The 20,365-nt window shown below is 42.0% G+C and overlaps 3 protein-coding genes across 13 annotated transcripts; 1 reads left to right on the forward strand and 2 right to left on the reverse strand.

Annotated features, from left to right (window-relative positions):
* Positions 1 to 635: 635 nt before the first annotated feature.
* Positions 636 to 5,505, reverse strand: LOC133415717 (uncharacterized). Of its 6 annotated transcripts, none has more exons than XM_061702029.1 (5): positions 4,738 to 5,505; positions 3,696 to 3,788; positions 3,302 to 3,634; positions 2,640 to 2,942; positions 636 to 1,640 (listed from the first exon to the last, which is right to left on the reverse strand). In XM_061702029.1, the coding sequence occupies exons 3-5, from the start codon at positions 3,611 to 3,613 to the stop codon at positions 1,161 to 1,163; spliced, it is 1,095 nt and encodes a 364-aa protein (XP_061558013.1). In that variant the 5' UTR covers positions 3,614 to 3,634; positions 3,696 to 3,788; positions 4,738 to 5,505; the 3' UTR covers positions 636 to 1,160. The 6 variants fall into 6 exon arrangements, with proteins under 6 accessions (XP_061558013.1, XP_061558016.1, XP_061558017.1 ...); XM_061702032.1 differs by lacking the exon at positions 4,738 to 5,505 and adding an exon at positions 4,493 to 4,504; XM_061702033.1 differs by lacking the exon at positions 3,696 to 3,788.
* On the forward strand, positions 5,068 to 12,169 carry rabgef1 (RAB guanine nucleotide exchange factor (GEF) 1). 2 transcript variants are annotated; one of them, XM_061702020.1, is made up of 9 exons: positions 5,068 to 5,399; positions 6,160 to 6,339; positions 7,180 to 7,388; positions 7,690 to 7,856; positions 8,056 to 8,137; positions 8,213 to 8,345; positions 8,413 to 8,504; positions 8,650 to 8,906; positions 10,044 to 12,169. In XM_061702020.1, the coding sequence occupies exons 2-9, from the start codon at positions 6,161 to 6,163 to the stop codon at positions 10,449 to 10,451; spliced, it is 1,527 nt and encodes a 508-aa protein (XP_061558004.1). In that variant the 5' UTR covers positions 5,068 to 5,399; position 6,160; the 3' UTR covers positions 10,452 to 12,169. The 2 variants fall into 2 exon arrangements, with proteins under 2 accessions (XP_061558004.1, XP_061558005.1); XM_061702021.1 differs by lacking the exon at positions 5,068 to 5,399 and having other exon boundaries at positions 6,177 to 6,339; positions 7,187 to 7,388.
* Positions 12,170 to 12,183: 14 nt separating this feature from the next.
* kcnj6 (potassium inwardly rectifying channel subfamily J member 6) lies at positions 12,184 to 20,343 on the reverse strand. Of its 5 annotated transcripts, XM_061702026.1 has the most exons (4): positions 19,376 to 20,343; positions 15,804 to 15,959; positions 15,039 to 15,536; positions 12,184 to 14,303 (listed from the first exon to the last, which is right to left on the reverse strand). In XM_061702026.1, the coding sequence occupies exons 2-4, from the start codon at positions 15,934 to 15,936 to the stop codon at positions 13,987 to 13,989; spliced, it is 948 nt and encodes a 315-aa protein (XP_061558010.1). In that variant the 5' UTR covers positions 15,937 to 15,959; positions 19,376 to 20,343; the 3' UTR covers positions 12,184 to 13,986. The 5 variants fall into 5 exon arrangements, 4 of the variants coding, with proteins under 4 accessions (XP_061558010.1, XP_061558008.1, XP_061558007.1 ...); XM_061702024.1 differs by having other exon boundaries at positions 15,237 to 15,959; XM_061702023.1 differs by having other exon boundaries at positions 15,039 to 15,959.
* Between the last annotated feature and the right edge of the window lie 22 nt (positions 20,344 to 20,365).

A 20,365-nucleotide genomic window follows, 5' to 3' on the forward strand; every position in this document is an offset into this window, starting at 1 on the left:
CCTCACATTCACACACACATTCATGAACCAATGGGCGACTGCTGCCATGCAAGGCGCTGCCAAGCCCACTGGGAGCAAATTGCGGTTCAGTGTCTTGCCCCAAGGACACTTCGACATGCGGACAGTCGTAGCAGGGATTCGAACCTGTTCTACCTGTTGCGCCAAAGCCACCCTAAAATAACCCCATTGGTATCGCAAGACAAGTCCAGATCTGTGTGACAGACCACCAAGGACTCCACTAAAAGAGGTTTGATGAAGATCTGATATTGTATTTCAAAGTAAAAGTCTCTGAAAACTGCATATTTTGCTGTCATTACCCCTGACTGAAAAAATCTGTTCAATCTTTTTAATGAGTTATCGCAACACCGGTCCAGTTCTGGGTGACACTACACCAGCCCAGGTCTCGAACGAAAGAGGTCCCATCCAAATCTGATGTGGCATTTCAAAATAAAAGTCCACTGAAACTTGTCGCCACCTTGTCGCATTGTCGCCACCTATAGGCAATCGTTCTTGCGACGCTGCGGTTCCCCAAAAATTGTAAAATGAAATATAAAATCGCGAAATACAAACACAAGTCAAAATATATATGCAATTAGTTAGAATAAAATAAGAAAACTTGAACTTTATTTTGTCTTCCATCCCACTTTTACATAGAGACCCATAAAAACAAAATAACACATGGGACAATCACATAGGACACGGTATGCTATACATAAAGACAAATAAATTGGTTAACTGCATGGCAACCAGCGTTATATGTCCATGTATATTAATAATCACATTGGATATGGAAGATTAAATGAGATAGCACATACAAACATGTAAAATAAACCAGATTATGGAAAATTCAGGTGATACAGCAGTCTGAAATTATTAAAAAATAAATAAGATATGAATAAGAATGAAGGGGGAACTTAATGTGTACATTAACATTGACATTGGATGAAAAAGAAAGCATCAATCTCAACAAACAGGGAAATATGTAGGACACAAATAGAATAACGTAGTGGGCCAAAGTGTTCATCAAATACGAGGTTTTATTCCTTAAAAAAAAAAGTTAAAAAGTATGTCTAATATTTTTGTCATTCACTCTCACATTATGCACAGTTTGCGTTTAAATATAAGAGGGGGCGACAAAAATAACAACAGAAGCATTCAATTTAATTTGTGAGCTCAAAAGCATCCTCCTGTGCGAGCAGTCGTTGGAAGATTTTTTTGGGGTACAGGAAAAAGCTTCTGCTCTGCTCCAGGTCCTGCGCGTTTATGATTCGCGTCACCAAAGCTTGCTGTATGGCCGGAGACTCGCAGGGGTGATGCCGCACGCCGTGACTCACGTTTCTGCCCGGCTCGATGACCAGAAGACCCTCTTTTGAAGCAAAGTCACCTGTTTTACGAGCTCCGCCGCGGGTCGTCTCATTGGATGTATCCGCTTGGCTCATGTTAAAGGACATCTCGCTGGAGCGGGTCCAGTTGGTCGTGCGGCCTGTCTCGGACGGGCGACGCTCCGGCGGTGATGGTGCGGTCTCCCGAATGTTCCTGTGAAGGTAGACGACGTAACCCTGCACCAGACGGTTTAAGGCCGTCTTATAGGACAGACGAAGAGACTCCGCTGAACCAAATGGCACAGAATGAAGACGAACCTGGTGAAACAATAAGCAAAGGTGCGCTATGAACCCCACGGGTCATGTCGTGCAGAAACATTTACATCATTGAAGAGAGAAAAAAAAGAATAATCGAAAAATAGTTCAAATAAAGTTTTAAGTAAAAAAAAAAAAAAAAGTGTTGGGAATTGTCAGCCCATAAATAAAATAAAATTAAAGCAAAAAAAAAAAACCCTACAAGCAAATAAATAATAAATACATAAATAAACATTAACGCTACTATTATTGATATAATTGTCATCATCCTCATCGTCACCAAAATAATAAGAATGGTGATGTCCGGTCAAATAAAAAGATTTTTTAAAAAAAGACAGCTGAACATTTTTCACAATAAAGGTCAAAGTAAGAATAAAAAATAAAATACAATACAAATAAAGATGGAAAAACAAAACTGCAACAAGAATAATGACAATGCTAATGTATTTTTAGTTAAAAATATTAATAATAGTTAGTGCAGTAAAATAATGAAAACAAAAACACAGGATGAAGAAATTACAATAAAAATTCAAAATTGCTGATTTATAAACAAATGATTAATATAGAAAAGTAACCAATGAGGGTAAAAACAACCTAAAGAACAGTAACATTATTTACATTTCTAATTTCTGTACTAATAATTAATGCATTAAAAAATAATTTAAAAAATATAAAGTGTGATAAAATTATTTATATTCCAAATATCTAAATACATAATTATTGCATGAAAAGATATGTAATCATTAAGTTAAAACACAGGAAATAATTAAACTTTATAGAGAAATAATGACTACATAAAAATAAAAAAAAAACGTTATTTAAGTTTAAAAAAGCCAACATACAGTAAATGTAGTTGAATTTAAAATTTAAAACCCACTAATTATTAACCAGTAAGTATTAATGACTATTTTAAAAAAATACAGTAAATTTGTATATCAAAGCCTAAAAACCCAAATAGCAAAACACAAGACAGGAAATATATTTCCAAAAATGTTTACTGACCTGGTGGATTCTCATGTGGAGATGAAGTGCGGCTCCGGTCAACCACTGCTGCATGGACACTGAACTCATCCTCTTCTTATTGGTCATCCTCTGGTAATGGTCCAGCATTTCCAGTTTAAGCCAGTTGTCGTAGATCTCCGTGGTCTCGGCCATCATGTCCTGGTCGTTGGCGATGCCCGGGATCAGGTTCAGGTAGTTTTGTGCAATCCCGCCGATTCTCGAAGAGACTGCGATGCCAAAAATCTTCCCGGACGGGCATGTCAGAGGCGATTGGATAGCCTCTGCCGAACTGTTGCCTCTAAACTAACGGAGGAATAAAAACAAAACAAAAAAAGAATAAAATAGACTTTATTGAAAGTCATGCTATAACGACGACTATAAAAAGACAGATTATGATTTTTTTTTCTTGAATGTTTGACATGAAATCCGATGACACTTTTTCTGTTTTAGTTCAATTAGGATTAGCAAAATTATTTTTATTTGCTAAATGCCAGAATAGTAAGAAGGATTTTTTTTTTTACAAATATATATAATAGAAAATACAGTCATGCTCAAAAATATTGGCACTCTTTGTTGTTTATCGCACGCTTGTTGTCTTTACCATAATTATACAAATGACTTCAAAATGACCTATATAAGCAGTAATGAGCAGTTATATCTACTTGTTGCGCAACGTGGTCCAGCAGCAAGGACAAAGCCAGCGCTACGACGCCGACCCCCCCGCGCGTGACCCTGCCGCCCCCGAGCTCTCGGTTGAGGCGCAGGCCGAACGCCGCTTGCTGCGCCTCGCTCAGGCTCCTCTGCAGCGAGGCGTACTGGTGCTGCAGCGCAGCCGACGAGTCCAGGCACAGGAAGGCGGTGAGAACCGGGTCCAGGGAGATGTCCGGGACCACGTTGGCGTCGCGGGCCGCCAGGAAGAGTTCCTGGACGGCGGCCTGCGAGGGAAGGCAGAGACTGGGGCCCAGCAGCATCATGGCCGCTCACCGCTTGTGTGCCTGCGTGAAAACAAGCTCGTGTTAGTCCACAGTATTTCTGACCTTGTGTGTGTTTACTCACTGTCAAAATGACGTCAGTCATCGGAACATCACACAAGTGCAGTGGCAAACGGCGGTGGGAAGTAACCAAGCACTAATACTCTGTTACTGTAGCCTACAAAGTGAAAATAATGTATTGTAACTTTGACCCATCACAGAGATGCTTTTGTTGACAAACCTGTAAAATCACCAAGTATGTAAAACGAGGCTTCCAAATCGCGAAAGATCACGTCGTACTCTCCGCTCACAAATGGTGAATGTGCTGAAACCACGCCCCGCATAACTGTCAACTGTCAATCAAATACTATCGCGACTATGTGTGCGCTCACAGCCGATAACGAGGCGCTCTAAAGCAGCCGCACCAGCCTGAAGCCCCAGTCCGCACGCTATGGCTTTCGAGTCGAACTTAAAAAAAGAATAACAATAAAATCGACCCCCCGCGCCCTTGCTATTCCCCGTGGCATGCATCCACTCACCGCCAACACCGAGGCACTCTAAAGCAGGGGGAGATGCATGTAGAAAAAAACTAGCAAATGTAAAATGTACTTAAATTGAATCAGTACTTTTCCCTTTACCAGTCTGTTTTATGCACGTTTCTCTACCAATACTGAACTACATCGTACTGATGCACAACTGTATCCATTATTACTACGATGAATATATTGTAAAAAGATCAGAGCACAACCAGTAACGGGTGTTATTTGCACAACGTTTGGTAATGCAATCAACTGTGTGTCAAATTTGCCATCTAAATCCAATCATCGATGTTCAACAACAAAAATAAAAATACAAATAAATAAAAAGTCTACCTTGACCTACCCCACTACAACAGGAATACATTGACTGTAAATCAATACTGCGCATGTGCAACAATCGGATTTGGGGGAGAAAAAAGTCGTAGATTTACGAGAATAAAGTCATATTTAAAAACGTCGCAATAATATGATAGTAAAGTAGTTAAAGGCAGTATTTTCGAGTGATAAAGGCGTACACAGGCGTAGCATAATACGACATTTTTCTTCTTAAAAATACACAAGAACTTTGCAAAAAAGACAACTACTCACGAATCACGTGATCTGGTCCTCCACTATCAATCATTACTGCGCATGCGTATACCGAAGCTGCCATTTTAGGGGAAAGAAATAAGGAAAACGGGAATAAAGTAGCATTTTCTCGAGAACAAAAGTATTTATGTATAGATCGTAGATTCGTGGTATTTTCTGGGGGAAAAAAAATCTCCGTAATATTACAAGATTACAGTCGAAATGCAATGACGACTTAAAACAAAAAGATGCGTTATTTTCTTAGCATTAGCACTTTCTATTCGTGGCACAATCCTGTATATTTCCTTCGTAAAACTACATGAGAGCTTTGCGTTTCAGAAGAAGAAAAAAACAAAACGAAAGTCACTCGGCGATTCCGCCAATCACGTGACCTCCTGATCACAACATCCTGGTATTCCGGTACCTCGTGACGTCACGCCCCAATTCCCTCCCTGAGGTCTGATAGCTCATGGACCCAATAAAATAAGTACAATGGGGCATAGCTCGCTATATTCCGCATTCATAGGAGTACGCAATCCATTTCCGAGGATCGTCTTTTAAATTTGCCGCAATATCTCGAAGAAGAGTCTCCAAGAAGCTCGTCGTCGTGTCCCGCAAAGTTGGCCGCAATCGGAGCATAAAGAAGAGAACATCATCTGCATTTGGCCTTCAAAACATAACAGGTGACGAATTAACACAGTCGATTTTTTGGGGGTCAAGAATGTCGTTAAAGTGCACGGCTTGCCGTCCTCCTGGTCGTCCTCCGGTACTCCGGTTTAGCCGCAGCGTGCCGCTGACGTAAGCAACATGTCAGTAAACGTGTAATTGCAACGTAAACATGTTTACAGATGCTTCGATGCCCAAGTTAGAAATGCATGGAGGTCAATATAACACAATCACCACTGCATATTGTAGCAATCGTCAAATACCAGGAAAATGGGGACTCTTGTCGTTTAGTAGAGCATCTGTTTGGGAAATGTATAAATCTCCCTATTCCATATATACATAGAAATATAATGTATAAATACACACTAAATACAGTACAATAGTACAGTGCTTCACCGCTGTTTTTATATTCAGGCCAAATCAGTGATGGTATTGCATGTGGTGTGCATGTGGTGTCATGGAACTGTTAAATTGAGTTGAGGAGCTTCATTTAGACAAAACTAGTCCTTTGCCGCCGTCTATATGCAGTTACAGTACAATATTACATTTTTATTTTTTTTGTGATGGGACATCAATGTTACTTGGAGTCTGTGGGTCTGTCAATAGCGCATCTAACTGCAGATCAGAAGGTTGCGTTTTCAAATCACGTCGGGTTTACGTAGTTCCCCCGCCCCTGCCCTTTTGTGTGCTCGCAGAATTATACTTTTTCACACACACAAAAAAACAAAAAAAAAAACAACAACATATATTTATTTATTTATTTATTTATTTTTACAGTATGAGTCAGAAGACAGAGCGTCGCGGCATCCACGTGGACCAGTCGGAGCTGCTGTGCAAAAAGGGATGCGGCTACTATGGTAATGCCGCCTGGCAAGGACTATGCTCCAAGTGTTGGAGGGAGGAGTACCAACGGGTGCGCCAGAAGCAGATCCAGGACGACTGGGCCTTGGCCGAAAAGTAGGACTTATTGTAAAAAAAAAAAAAAAAAAAAATTAAAAAAACATATATATATATATATATATATATATATACACCATTTCCTCAAAGTAACTGTACTGCACCTCCAATCCTTTAGGTGCCGCTAGTTAAAAAAAAAAAAAGATTACTTTTTACCATATGACAACGATAGTGGAAGTTACTAAACTAGAGAATATTTATTAGAGGTAAGGCGTTCGGGAGAGCAGAAGCCTTTAGTTGAAATACATAAAAATGTATTTCAATTTTTTTTTTATATATGTGGACTGCTATTATTAATAATCATATGATACATTTATTATATATTATATTTTTTGAAATGCAAAACAAATATTTGTGGATTGTGTATGTATTTTCTTCATATTATTATATTTAAAAAAAAATGGTGGATTGTTATGTTATATTAATTATATTATATTTAATATATTGTTTCTATTGTGACATTATTAATTTTTCAAAAAAGTAATTTGGAGAACAGTACTTAGTAATTATTATTGTATATTATTACAGCAGTATGTAGTGATCTTTTATCTGTAGTAGTTTTTACTGAGTATTTTTTTTAATTTAAAATTTGCATTATATATTACAATATATAATTTGTATTAGTTATTATGTCTATTTAATAATGATGTTAAACTGTGTCACTTTGGTCACGCTACACGAGTTGAAGTTAAATACAGTCAACTAGTGGTATGATGTCATTTTTATATATTTTTTTACTTTCCCTTTCGTTAATTTAAGGTGAGGTGTGAATTTTTTCTGCATTATGTCTGTGGAAATTCGGTCGTTAGTGACGTAAGTTGCGCTCTGTCCCTCTCCGAGGTTGCAGCGTGAGGAGGAGGCGGCCGCGTACGCCAGCAGTCACGGCGCGCCAGCCCAGGCGCAGGCCACGCCGCCGCCGTCGCACCCGTCCCAGTCCTCGCTCGGAGCCTTTTCCAAGTTCGAGGAGAAGAAAACCAACGAGAAGACGCGCAAAGTGACGACCGTCAAGAAGTTCTTCAGCCCGTCGTCGCGCACCGCTTCCAAGAAAGGTGCGGGTGGAACGAACTGGGACAAAATGCAAGGGAAAACTTTAAATCGGATGAAGCGGGAATTGCTTAATTCATCAATAATTGATGAGGTAATTAATTGGAAACAATAGGCCACAGGGTATTTTGCCACCCGGAAGTCCGTGTGACATCATGGTGAAATGTTCTATAGTGACAAGGAGATAGCAAGAAGGCAAAGTCCACACGCTTCGTCCACAGATAATGGAGCAATCGGAATCTAAGTCTCAAACCAGGACGGGAAATGTTTCTTGACTTTTTTTTTTTTTTTTTCATCCCTCACCAGACTCACCGGAGGTGAAGACGAGCAGCCCCTCCACGGGCCGCCATGCCAGCTTCGACTCGGACCAGGTGTCCAAGGACTTCATGGAGTTCCTGAAGAACCTGCAGCGGCCCGGCCGGGAGATCCACAAGCAGTGCCGCAGCTTCCTGCTCAGCGTGTCCGGCAAGAAGGTGACCACCGCGCAATGAGTCATTGATAATAGGCCTGCATGTGGAATTGGGGTGTGTCAACTAACATGTCTGACATGCTGCAAACACATTCCATAAACATGGTTGACGCACTATAACACATTCCACAAACGTGGTGGACATGTTGCAACCCATTCCACAAATATATGCGATACGCTCATCTTATGTTGATTTGTTTCAGGAACTGAGCGCAGAAGAAGTGTCGGAGTGCGTTCAGGACTTCTATCAGGGCCTGGCGGAGCGCTTGATGGGGCACTTCAAAGGTGGGGCGGAGAAGACATCTTCTCATTCCGGACAGCAGCAATAGGACGAACGCGGCGACTGTTACGTTCGTGCAGGTTCCTCCGAGGCAGTGGAGCAGGTGATGGACCAGGTGGAGAAGTACATCATGACTCGTCTGTACAAAAGCGTCTTCTGCCCAGAGACCACCGACGACGAGAAGAAGGACTTGGCCATGCAGAACAGGATCAGGTGGGTGTCCCGCGTGTTGGGTTTTTGCTTATGTTGCCTCAATGCTTGTTTATTGTTTGGCTCGCAGAGCTCTCCACTGGGTGAACATCCACATGCTTTGTGTGCCCATGGATGAGGAGATTCCTGAAGCCTCAGAGAACGTGGTCAAAGCCATCACGGGTAACTTCCCCTTAGTCTTATTCGAAATCTGCTGTCCGTATTTCCTCCAATAAGGGCCTCATCTGTAATACCTGTTTTTTTTAAACGCCTGCTATACTTTCTATTACGATGGTCTGCAACCACGTATTTCTAACCACCGATCCAGACATCATCGAGATGGACTCAAAGAAGGTTCCCCGGGACAAGCTTGCGTGCGTGACGCGCTGCAGCAAGCACATCTTCGCCGCCATCGGCAGCACCAAGAGCGAGCCGGCGTCGGCCGACGACTTCCTGCCCGCGCTCATCTACATCGTCCTCAAGGCCAACCCGCCGAGACTGCAGTCCAACATGCAGTACATCACACGCTTCTGCAACCCCAGCAGGCTGATGACCGGCGAAGACGGATACTACTTCACTAACCTGGTCGGCTTTCCTTCCGTACTGCTTTGAATGAATTGCACAACAGAACAACAGCGCGTTACGAGGGCCGCAACTTCACGAGTTTTTCTAGTCATGAGCTGTAAGCTAAAAATTGTCATTTGAAGCGAGTGATACAATTTTAATTGATGTTAGGATTATGAGGCGGGGGGGTTTGGAAAAAAAAAAATTCACTATAAGGGGCCCCCATAAAACCCTGGTTTCACATACGTAAATAAACAAGCCCAAAAAAATCAGGTAATGAACGTGATGTGATTTGAACATGCAACCTTCTGATCTACTGTTGCGCCACAGTCTGTTGCCTAGAGACAGAGCAGACGACAGCTGACAAGTTGGCGAGTGGAGCAAATGAAAGAGCCTGCAATTAACACAATTAGAAACTGTTTAGACGCTCCACAAACATGGTGGACAGGTTGCAACACACTCCACAAATATGGCTGACATGATGTAATATTCAATCGAATTTGTTTTGCACTTTTCTTAATAGTTAAAATGCTTATTGAGTATTCACGCCATCAACATGGTGGATAGGTTGCAACACGCTCTACATATATGGCAACCATGCTGCAACACACTCCGCATACTGTAAAAAGAAAAATCCACAAACATGGTGGAAATTATGTTAAAAAAAAAAAACTAAAAAAACATGGCTGACTTGATGTAAAAAAATAAATAATAATAAAAGAATTCCATGAACATGATGCAACAAACTCCAGAAACACAGCGGACATGATGTAATAAATAAACAAAATCCACAAACGTCATGGACATAATGTAAAAAGAATTCCTCAGACATGGTGGGAATGAAGTAAAAAAACTGTAAACAAAAAATAATCCACAGACACTGGGGACACTGTAAAAAAAAAAAAAAAAAAAAAGTTTGATGGACATGATGCAAAAAAATCCTCAAACATGTCAGATATGGTGTAAAAAAAAAAATCCACAAACGTGTATATGATGTAAAAAACAAACAAACAAACATTGGGGACACAATGTAAAAAAAAAAAATAATCTACAAAGACGGCAGACATCATGGAACAAGCTCCACAAAGATGGCGTACTGAGATCAGGTTCTCCCAAGTGTCCCAAAGCGTAAACGTGCGCCTTGTTGTTTTTGTCCAGTGCTGCGCGGCGGCCTTTATCGAGAAGCTGGACGCCCAGTCCCTCAACCTCACTCCGGAGGAGTTCCAGTCCTACATGTCGGGCCACGCCTCGCCGCACTCCGACCGGAACCGCCCCTCCGCCCAGGACTCCCAGCCGGACCCCCCGGCCCCCAACCCCGCGCTGGCCCAGCTCCAGCGTAACCTGGACCTCCTGTCGGGCCTGAGCAGGCGCCAGGAGACGCTGACGGAGGCGGCCCGCAGGCTTCGGGCCGAGCTGCTGTCCTGGCCCGACAGCGTGCGGCGGGAGGTGCAGGACGCCCTGGAGAAACACCCGCTGAACGTGAGCCGGCCTGCCGTGGCCGCCGCCGACAACGCCGACCCCGACCTGCTCCCCGAGCCTCTCGCGCCACAGGTGTTTGCTGGGTAATGGAGTCCAAACATTACACTCCCGCTTGGAAATGTCCTCACATTACAGTTTATTAGCCTTTTAGGGTTTAATGATTAACTCCACTACACGTGCTGTAGCCTCACTCTAAACTGCACACACTTGAACGCGGGATTGCGCTAACGCTGCCATTTTTTTTTTTTTTAATTGATTATATTTTTTCACTTATTTAACTTTGAGCTGCATTTAAATTTTGTAATTTTTATTTGTTTTGGGAGGGGGGGAGGTATCTTTACAAAGGGCCACATTATTACGTACATCTTTGCAGGGAACGATCCAATACAAGAGCTGTATAAAAAAAAGTAGTGTTAATTCATTTTAAAAATCCATTTGCTAAAAAGGTGTCATTACAATGAACACAGTGTTCAAATGTTTCAGAAAATCTGTTTAAAAAAAAAAAAACATACTTTGGTGTCTATTTTGCTAAAGAAGGCTACAAACAATTAAATTAAACATATTGTTAAATTTGAAAATTGTGCCTTTAAAAAGCATGTTTCAAATTTTTTTTATGGCAGTTTTTTTTTTTAAAACTTGCGTTGACCAATGTTTGTTTATGATACTGTAGTGCTTGTTACCTTATTTAGCAAAAGAGACTAAAAAGTATGTGCATGATTCCATATTTTGTTTCATTTGCTCAATAAGTCCAGTATTCCATTTTGAATGGTAGAATTTTTTAAAGATTAATTTACTTTTTCTCTATGTTTAATATATTGTTTGTTGGTATATTTAGCAAAAAAAAAATAGGACAACCCACATACAAAAAGTATTTATATTTTAAAAAATAAATAAATAGATTTTTAAAAAAGCTGATTTTTCAAACATGAAATGACCAATGTGGTTATTGTAGTATTCCCCAGCCCCCCTTATTTAATAAAAGAAACAAATAATAAAAAAAAGAACATACTTTTTGTTTCTTTTGCTAAATAAGACAAGAAAGGCGATGATAAACGTTCATCATAGCCTTTCAACATACTTTTTAAAGGCAGAATTTTAAAAGATGAATTTAACATGTTTATCATAGCGTTTATTGTCTCATTTACAACAGTAGTTCTCAGACTTTTTACACCAAGTACTACCTAAAACTATACTCTCCAAGGACCATCATTATGACCAATATTAAAATACAGTAGGGTAGTAATTTTAGTCCTCAAAAGTATTTTTAATATTATTGTAATTCACTGTAACATTATGCGCAATTTGATGGCCTAAATATAGGGAAATGGGAAAAAAACAGTACTTAATTTTCTCTTATACTGTTTTGCATACCACTAGAGGGAACCAGTTTGAGAACGACTGATTTCTGAAAAGACGATAAATTTTCATCCATTTTCTGAACCGCTTATCCTCAGTAGGGTCGCCGGCGTGCTATCTGCCTTTACAAGTATGTTGTTTATCCTATTTTGAGGTGTCTTTTGATGAATAAGTAGACAAACAACACTACAATAGACGTTCGGGTAAATGTATCTTTGTAAAGGCAGATCTTTTTTTTGTAAGGTCAGTCAGTGTACCCATTGAGAGTTGACTGCAAAAATGTCATGGCATTTAACACATGTAATACTATTTAAACTTGACTTGACTGTACTGTGCGTGTATTTACATTGGCATTAAACACTGCAGTATTAGAATTGACGCGAATGAAAATGCTGTAAAATAGATTTTTTTTAAAAAATGTAATTAAACAAAGAAAAAGGACCTTTAAACATGGATCCCGGGTGTGGTTTCTTCAATACACAATAACACAGCTTCACAAAACACATATGCAAGTAACAGAGTATTTATTATTAGTTATTATCATACTGTTAGGTGAAGCGTGAGTTTTTGTTTGGTTTTTTTTTCGAGAGGTTTAAGGGTTTGGGGTTTTAACTGCAACAGCGACGAGCTCTCTTCTCTGATGTGCAAAAAAGTGTGAAGAAGCTTTATTTTTATTGTTTTTTTTTTTTGAAAGGGCAGGTCAAAGTCATGGCTTTCCGCAGGAAGTGTCGAGTATGTGGAACGTTCCGCAAGCAGCTGGTGGGAGGGGCGCAGAGAGAGAAGGGTGGGGGGGGGGGGCTTAAAAGTACGAGCTTGTCATTGGTTTTCCAAAGTGGAGATTGCGTGTGCGTCTCCTCTACCGCCGGACACAAGAAATAAAACACACCATACAGGATTAATTCATGTTTGTACATGCTAAAACACTCATGGGACACGTCATTAGGCACACCAGCACAGTCTTAATTGGATCCAATATGAGAAATTAAGTCACAATTGATAACTTTACAGTCACAACAAATCAGGTGGAAGCCTTTGACCAAATATGGTCAGTTTATATTTTTTCACAAATTAATACTATTAGTCAGTCCCAACATGGGTCTGTTATTTTTACAAATTATTGATGAATCTAAAATATTAAAAAGCTCAAGATCTTTGAAAATAAGGCAGTTTTTTAAATGTTCTTTTCATTTTTTTGGAGAAATGGTGGTTTTGGGAATGTGGAGATTCCGCTCAACAGCAACTATTTTTAGTTTTAGTTGGTTATTGGAACCCGATTGCGTTTTAGAAATCAGAATTTTGGGGGATTTGAGGATATCTGCTGGGTTATTTTGTGCATTATAGGTTAATTATCATTGAGGACTTTCTAATATTTATCCTTCTAATGTAGCTAAATAAAGCTAACCCCAAAATAAATAAATAAAAATCGACATTATACAATTTCTTTCTATATTTAATTATTTTTAAATATTTTATCGTTGTATTTTTTAAATATATAAAGCGTATTGCACGTTATGTACATGAAATATACAGTACAGTATACATAAATAGTGTTCTTTCTAAATTGTATATATAGTAGGATATATTATATACTCTTATTAAATGTGCTTTTTATTTTTCAAGAATGTTATATATTTATTTATATTGGTGATGCTCTCAGCATACTGGCACGCTATTGTAATAATAATAAACATATAGTTAGCCCTTTATAGAACAAAGGTAACACTTTCATTACCATCAATGTAGTAGAACCTAACTAACCCTTGACGAAAGGTAAGATTAATCATAAAAAAATATATTCAATATAAATAAAGTAAATAAACTATTCAATAAAAAAATGGAAATGTATATTAGGTATACTTGGATTTTTTTTTTTTCAATACTCTTTCATCCGAAGTCATCAGATTGTGCAGGTGTACCTAATGTTGTGGCCGGTTGGTGTACATCTGTGAAAATAAAAGCTTGATAGTCGACAGTAAATAAGGCGTAGATTATGTACAGGCCCAAACTAAACCAGTGCGTTAGTATCAAACATCTGTCAAATATTCACACGGCAAACCCAAAAACGAGGAATCCAAAGCATCTCACATTATGTACAAAAATAATTAATATGCAAACATCCCTATAGGAATATTGTAATAGAAAAAATAAGAGCGATCTCGTGGACAGTGGGACCTGAACACGGCATCTAGTTTTTTGTTGTTGTTGTTGTTGTTTTTCTTTCCGATTACTACTGGTCAAATACTGGACTGTGCGTGTGGAGCAGTAGCTACACATTGGACTCGGTCTCGGCGTTGGCGACGTCTCCGTTGCGCTGAGTCCGCGGGTCCTGGCGCTCGGCCTCGGGCGCCAGGCCCTGCTGGCTCAGCTTGCTGGCCATGGACCAAGTGAGGGGCAGGCGGGCGCGACCGTTCATGTCAGCCAGCTGGCGGGCGCTGCAAGCCGGCGTGTTGGTCTCGTAGATGTCGTGGAAGCTGTTGTAGTCCACCTCGTAGAAGCCGTCCTCCAGCGTGAGCACGGGCGTGAAGCGGTAGCCCCACTTGATCTCGCTGCTCACGTACGAACTCCGTGCCTGGCACGTCATGCCTGAGGACAGGGGAAGGATCGGCAGTGACTGTACACTGTACACTTCGTCCGTCTTTCCACCCGATCGTATCGATCAGTCAGTCAGTCCTTCGCTATCCGTCGGTCACCATCTGTCAGCCCGTCTGTCTGTGCACCTGTTTTAGTTCGTCAGTTTGTCTATCCATAAGTTAGTCCGTCCATTCGCCTGTCATTCTGTCAGTTCGTCCCTCGCTATCGTTCGGTCCGTCCACCTGTGCTTGTCTCTCATTCAACATCTGTTCTTATCTGTAGATCTGTCCATCCATCGTTATCTATCCGTTCGTTCATCCAGCTGCGCGTCCACCTGTTCCAATCTGTCAGTCAGTCTGCCCAACTGTTTTTATCTGTCTGTCCATCCATCTCTGTCAGTCTGTCCGTCTCACTGCCCAACTGTTCTTACCTGTTGATCCGTCTGTCTGTCGATCCGCCTGTTCGTATTGTTCCATCAGTCCATCCATTCATCAACCCGTTTTTGTCCGTCGGTCCGTCCATCCATCCATCCGTCCGTCCTCTTGTTCTGATTGGTCAAGCAGTCTGTCAGTCACCCACCTCTGTCTGCACGTCCCTATCAGTCAGTCTGTCTCTCAGTTCATGTCTGTGTGTCTTGTGGTCTGTACGGCCGCTTCTGACCGTCCTTATCTGCAAGTCCATAGTCCGGTGTTAGTGCATAAATAGAGTACACAAAAATCTCTACACCCCTCGTGCGAGGCGACTTACCCGTGGCCTCGACCATGCCCTCCAGAATGACGACTATTTCCAGCTCCTCCTTGGCCAGATGGGCCGGTGAGATCTCCCAGAATGGACTGTTCTGGTTGATCTCGTGGCAGATGATGAGCGGCGACACGAGGAAGAGCCTGTCGTCGCCCGTGTCGTAGCCTACGTTTATGTCCGTCTGGTTCAGGGGGATGAACTCACCCTCCTTGGTCTGCTTAGACTTGATCAGCTTGGCCCGGATGGAGGCCTCCACGATGTGCGAGTTGCGCAGGTCCCCGACCCGGAACATCAGGCACAGGCGTCCGTCTCTCATGGAGATGACGGCGTTGGTGGAAAACACCAACGTCTCAGCGCGCTTCTTAGGCTGCGAGATCTTGACGAACATGCAGCCCACCATGAAGGCATTGACGATAGATCCGAGCACAGACTGGATCAGGAGCAGAAGGATCCCTTCCGGGCACTTGTCAGTGATGACTCGGTATCCGTAACCGATGGTGGTTTCTGTTTCGATGGAAAACAAAAAGGCTGATACGAACCCATTAAGATTATTGACACACGGAGTCCAAAGGTTGTCCGCTAAGTGGTCAAGGTCCCCCCGCAGGTATGCTATGAGCCACCACATGAAGCCAAAGAAGAGCCACGTGACCGTGTACACCAGGACGAAGATGAAGAGGTTGAAGCACCACTTGAGGTCCACTAACGTGGTGAAGATATCTGTCAGGTAGCGGTACGTCTCGCGCACGTTGCCGTGGTGGACGTTGCACTTGCCGTCTTTCTGGACGTAGCGCTGGACCTTCCGGGCCCGGTCCATGGCTGCCAGCTGTTTGGGCAGGTCCTTGCCGGCCGGCTCGCGGATCTTGGAATGTCTGCTGATGGCTGGGCTCTCCACATCCTGCTCCATGGGGGTTCTGAATGTATTCAAGGCTGCGGAAGTAACGCAGAAGGCATCAGTGGCGATCAAATTTCCAGCGGTGAGACAGTACAGGACAAAAGTACAAAAACTTTGTTACTGTATTTAAGTGGATTAATTACGTGAACAAGCTTGTGACTCCGTTTACCTGTACAGTGAATCCCTCCATATTCACTGTTCGCCATTTGCGGTATCACATATTTACGGATTTTTTGGGGAAACCCAAAAATTATTTTCTGAAAAAGTCATCGATTTTTAACCATTTTAGGGGAGCATCAATTACTCCCATATGTTTGCTATTAGCGGAGGTTCACTATATATCAAAACAATTTCATAAATGAATTTGAATGCCATTGAGAGGATAAAGCGGTATAGAACATGGATGGATGGATAATTCGTCCTAGCCCCCGCAAAAAAACATCCCATTTTTCCGTTACACGTCTTTATGTGCCTTTTTAGTTTTTTTAGTTTTTCGAAGTTAATAGAAGAGGTGTGCAGAGTTTTGCTGTCAAAACGGGTATTGTATATATTCAAAAGTAAAAATTGCTTTTTACTTTTCTCTTTTGTACTTCGGTACATTCCAGAGTTTGCGCCTTTAAAAAAAAAAAATAATAAAATACAATTCTGTACTGCTACTTAAGTACAGAGTGCAAGTACTTTTGTCACATCTTAGGATTTGTAGAAAAATGAAATTTGCACTCCTGATTTGACCTTCACGTGACATTTTTATTGTCCCCTCCCTCTTGAGCTTTTAGACCCCATCGGTGTATTTACCGGTGGAACAAACGGCCGTGTTGAAGCCCTTGTGAACTGCATTCACAGGGGAATATTTTGAGCTTGAACAGCGCTGGTATCCATGGCAACGCACAGCTCTGTCTATCATGTGACCACAATATAGCAGGAATGTTCTCGAACGGGCCACAGCATTGGATAACATGAGTCTCATTATGTTGAATAGGGGAGAAAATGCTATTTCATCAGCAGAAAAATGTGTGCTTCATTTAATTTTTTTAATCACACGAAATGTGATGCTGCTACCTGCGTTAGTACTTCGTATGTTCAAAAGACAGTGTCGACCTTAGCATTACACATTAGCACCTACGGGCCTCTAGCTAAATGGAAGCTAACTGGTAGCATTGGACGCTCAAGAGAAGATTGGTACATGTTGGCAACTTTTTACATTTTTGAGTTATATAACCTAAATGAAGAACCAATATTACACTTACTGTGTATTTAGAATGGTGACACTAAAATGACTCCAAAGAGCTAATATAATAGCCTCATACTGTTCAGCCTAGCGTATTAGCTGTAGCAGCTTAAAAAGGAGGTAATACTGGTGTCAGTGAAAATATATACAGGTGTGACGGCTCTGCTCTTCTCGTCTTATGCTAATTCTGTTGAACATATGTGTAAACAACTTCCAACAAACAACTTAGAATAGCCAGTTAACTGTAAATGCTTTTTGGCCAAAGGAATGTTATCATTTTCCATAAATGGGTATAATAAATGAGCGACGTTGAATTAAAGATACCTGCGTACAGGCCTCTAGCTCGCCGGAGGCTAACTAGTAGCATCGAACATGATGAATAACAATGAATTTAAATGAATACATTTGTATGAATAAGTGGGAATAAATGAGTAATGTTTGGCTAAATACATTAGCCTTCAGGTCTCAAACTAAATGGGGGCTAAATGGTAGCATTGGACGCTAAAGCAAAACTTCCACGTGTCCTAGAACTACAAGTCATTATGTATAATACTTTTAAATGAACACCTAGAAAGTGAGCAGGGCAACGTTAGCATACATTTTTTGCTGCATAAACCAGAGCTCCCACAGCATTTCTATATATTGATGGTGGGCCACGACAATGGCCGTCATCGTGCGGTGTCATACAAAAATCCTAAAGCCCGATGGAGCGTCTGGCGGCCGTTGCTAAGGGACCTTTGTTTGGGGATTGGGCTTTAGCAAACAGAAAATGGGATTGTTTACGCAGGTGTATGGCACAATGGCTGATGGAGCCTTATTATAACACCAATTACAGCTTTTATTCCGGGATCACTTTTTGAAATGAAATGAGATTCACATGCCCAGTACTCCATGCGATTGTTTCGACCATATGTCTCACATTAAAAGCCTTGGGGGGTGGGGGGGGGGGGGGGGGGGGGCATCTAATGTAAAACATATGGTCGGGAGGTGGCTCACTGACTTGAGTGGTGATGTGACGTGACATTGCCTCGTTTTCACTCATTCATTATCCATGCACACATAGTATGTTGAATACTAAGAATAAGGTGGATTTTCTTCCGCGGAAACCTGTGCAAATGTGGTGGCAACACAGACAGTTCTTGGGACCGTTTCAAGCGCTCTCTTGCACAGTTAGAACTGTTCCATAAAAATACACACACTTATGGCATGTACAGTTTCGCACTTTCAAAATTCCCGCTATTACCACAATTTTCCTTCATTTAAAACACGCTGGTAAATGAAAAATCCAGTTTCGTAGAAGTGGGTCAAATTTGACACACAACAGGCTCGGTGTACACCAACTTTGTAGCAAGTTTAAACCGAGTTTAAACCGTTCTCTCTCTCTGTCTCCTCCCACTTTCCCAAAAATTCTTCCATTGAAGACTAAATTGTCCTTCCGTGAATGGTGGTTCGTGTATACAGTCCGTGTCCTGTGATTGGCCTATCCCAGCTGACTTTGGGCATGAGAAGCAGGGTACACCCTGGACCGGTTGCCAGCCAATCACAGGGCACATATAGACGAACAACCACTCACATTCACACCTATGCGGAAGAATGTGCAGAATGTGGCCCCCGGACCCTAAGTTGCACACCCCTTGTGTATCGTATCATTATTTATAATTTATATGTATGATTTCTGCAGAATTCAAAAAAATCAATAATGATCTATTGTGTTTCTATTTAAAACAAGCTGCAGCATGGAACTCATGTTACAAAACCGGCTCAACTATTTGAGGTGGAAAGGGGGGGCGTGGGGGGAGGGGGGGGTACTTATACAGGAATAGGCTGTTGTCATGGAGATGAAGGTGACCTGCGTTATACTACTCTAATATTAATAATCATAGTTACGATGATTATTTGCGCTGCATGTAGAAAGAAGCAGCGCACGCAGGGAAAGAATTGACGGAGGCCGCGGGCCTGCTTGCATAGCCGGCAACATTTTCCTTCACAACGCCCCCCAACCGGCCCTCTTACTCCTCCTCCTCCTCTTCCCCCACGGAGCACTCGTCACGTCACGGAACTAAGACACACGCGTCCACGTCGCCAGCATTAATAGCGACCTCGTCTCGTTATGCAACCCCTCCCCCTCCCCTTCCCCCTCCGTCCATGCCCTTTCCGCATCCCATTCATAAGGTGTTATCATCCTCATCCTCGTCGTCATCATACGAATAAAAAGGTGTCTACCTGCAGCAAACGGGCGGCCCGGATCATTTCCACTCGCATCCTTCTCTTCAGAATTGCCAGATTGGTGCCAAGCGACTGACTGGGAGGCTTAGAAATGTCCTTCTTCCTCTGCCTCCATCCTTCCTGCTGCTGCAAGGCTCTGAAGAGGGAGCTCGTTGGCCCGTCAGCCTCCTCCCACCACCTCCACCACCCCCCCTTTCCTCTTCCTCCTCCTCCTCCAGCAGCAGCAGCACCGGCAGGATGGCTTCGGCCCTCCTCCCGGATGGGCGAGAGGCACTGTGAATGCCATGGAGAGAGAGAGAAAGGCAAAAAGTGGAGCGAGGGAGAGGTAGGAGTAGGTGTAGGAGAGAGGTAGACAAATACTGCAAGAGGTACAGTTGGAGAGAGGAGGAGAAAAAAACGAGGAGAGAGCGAAAGACAATTACTGGGAGCGGCGGTAATAAGACAGGAGAAGAGTGAGAGGTAGATGGATACAGCATTGACGTGGGGGCGCGGGCACAGGGCAACCATGTTGTTCATGTTACTCTTTGATGGCTTGCTAGATGTAATGAAGCTACAGATAAGCAACGACGTTCATGATCCGCTGCGAAAAACGACTAATATTGCTGCAGTTTACAGGTGCTATGTCACTCACAAAGCAGTAGTTGTGAAAGTCTTGTTTTTTTCCCCCTTCATGACTGTATTATACTGCCCCCAGTGGCCAAGTCGCGCAACAAGCTAATTACCATACGCTAACTGTTTATTTACATTCGATTTAACTATTTTACTACTGTATGTTTTTTTTATTTTAATGTACAATATTATAGTGCAATGTTTAGCTTAAAAAAAAACACATTACAAAAGTGTTTGATTTTAATTTTTTGGAGGGGTCTGGAATGGTCATTTCAATGGTAAAAGATTTGCAATCCGAGCGTTTCGAGTACCAAGCCTGGTCATGGAAGGAATTAAACTTGCATCTGACGGCCCCACTGTACAAGGCGAGGATTTTAA

Source organism: Phycodurus eques, chromosome 17 (genome assembly GCF_024500275.1).
Source record: "Phycodurus eques isolate BA_2022a chromosome 17, UOR_Pequ_1.1, whole genome shotgun sequence".
NCBI lineage: Eukaryota > Metazoa > Chordata > Actinopteri > Syngnathiformes > Syngnathidae > Phycodurus > Phycodurus eques.

Bases quoted from the DNA above. Each gene is read 5' to 3' on its own strand.
- rabgef1 (XM_061702020.1), top strand. From the start codon at position 6,161: ATGAGTCAGAAGACAGAGCGTCGCGGCATCCACGTGGACCAGTCGGAG. The intron at 7,389-7,689 runs GTGCGGGTGGAA...ATCCCTCACCAG, and splicing joins GCGCACCGCTTCCAAGAAAG to ACTCACCGGAGGTGAAGACG. The intron at 8,907-10,043 runs GTCGGCTTTCCT...GTTTTTGTCCAG, and splicing joins GATACTACTTCACTAACCTG to TGCTGCGCGGCGGCCTTTAT.
- kcnj6 (XM_061702023.1), bottom strand. From the start codon at position 15,936: ATGGAGCAGGATGTGGAGAGCCCAGCCATCAGCAGACATTCCAAGATC. The intron at 14,304-15,038 runs GTAAGTCGCCTC...CCCTGTCCTCAG, and splicing joins GGGCATGGTCGAGGCCACGG to GCATGACGTGCCAGGCACGG.
- LOC133415717 (XM_061702033.1), bottom strand. From the start codon at position 3,613: ATGATGCTGCTGGGCCCCAGTCTCTGCCTTCCCTCGCAGGCCGCCGTC. The intron at 2,943-3,301 runs GTAGATATAACT...TTCCTCCGTTAG, and splicing joins TGGACCACGTTGCGCAACAA to TTTAGAGGCAACAGTTCGGC. The intron at 1,641-2,639 runs GTCAGTAAACAT...TTGTTTCACCAG, and splicing joins TCCACATGAGAATCCACCAG to GTTCGTCTTCATTCTGTGCC.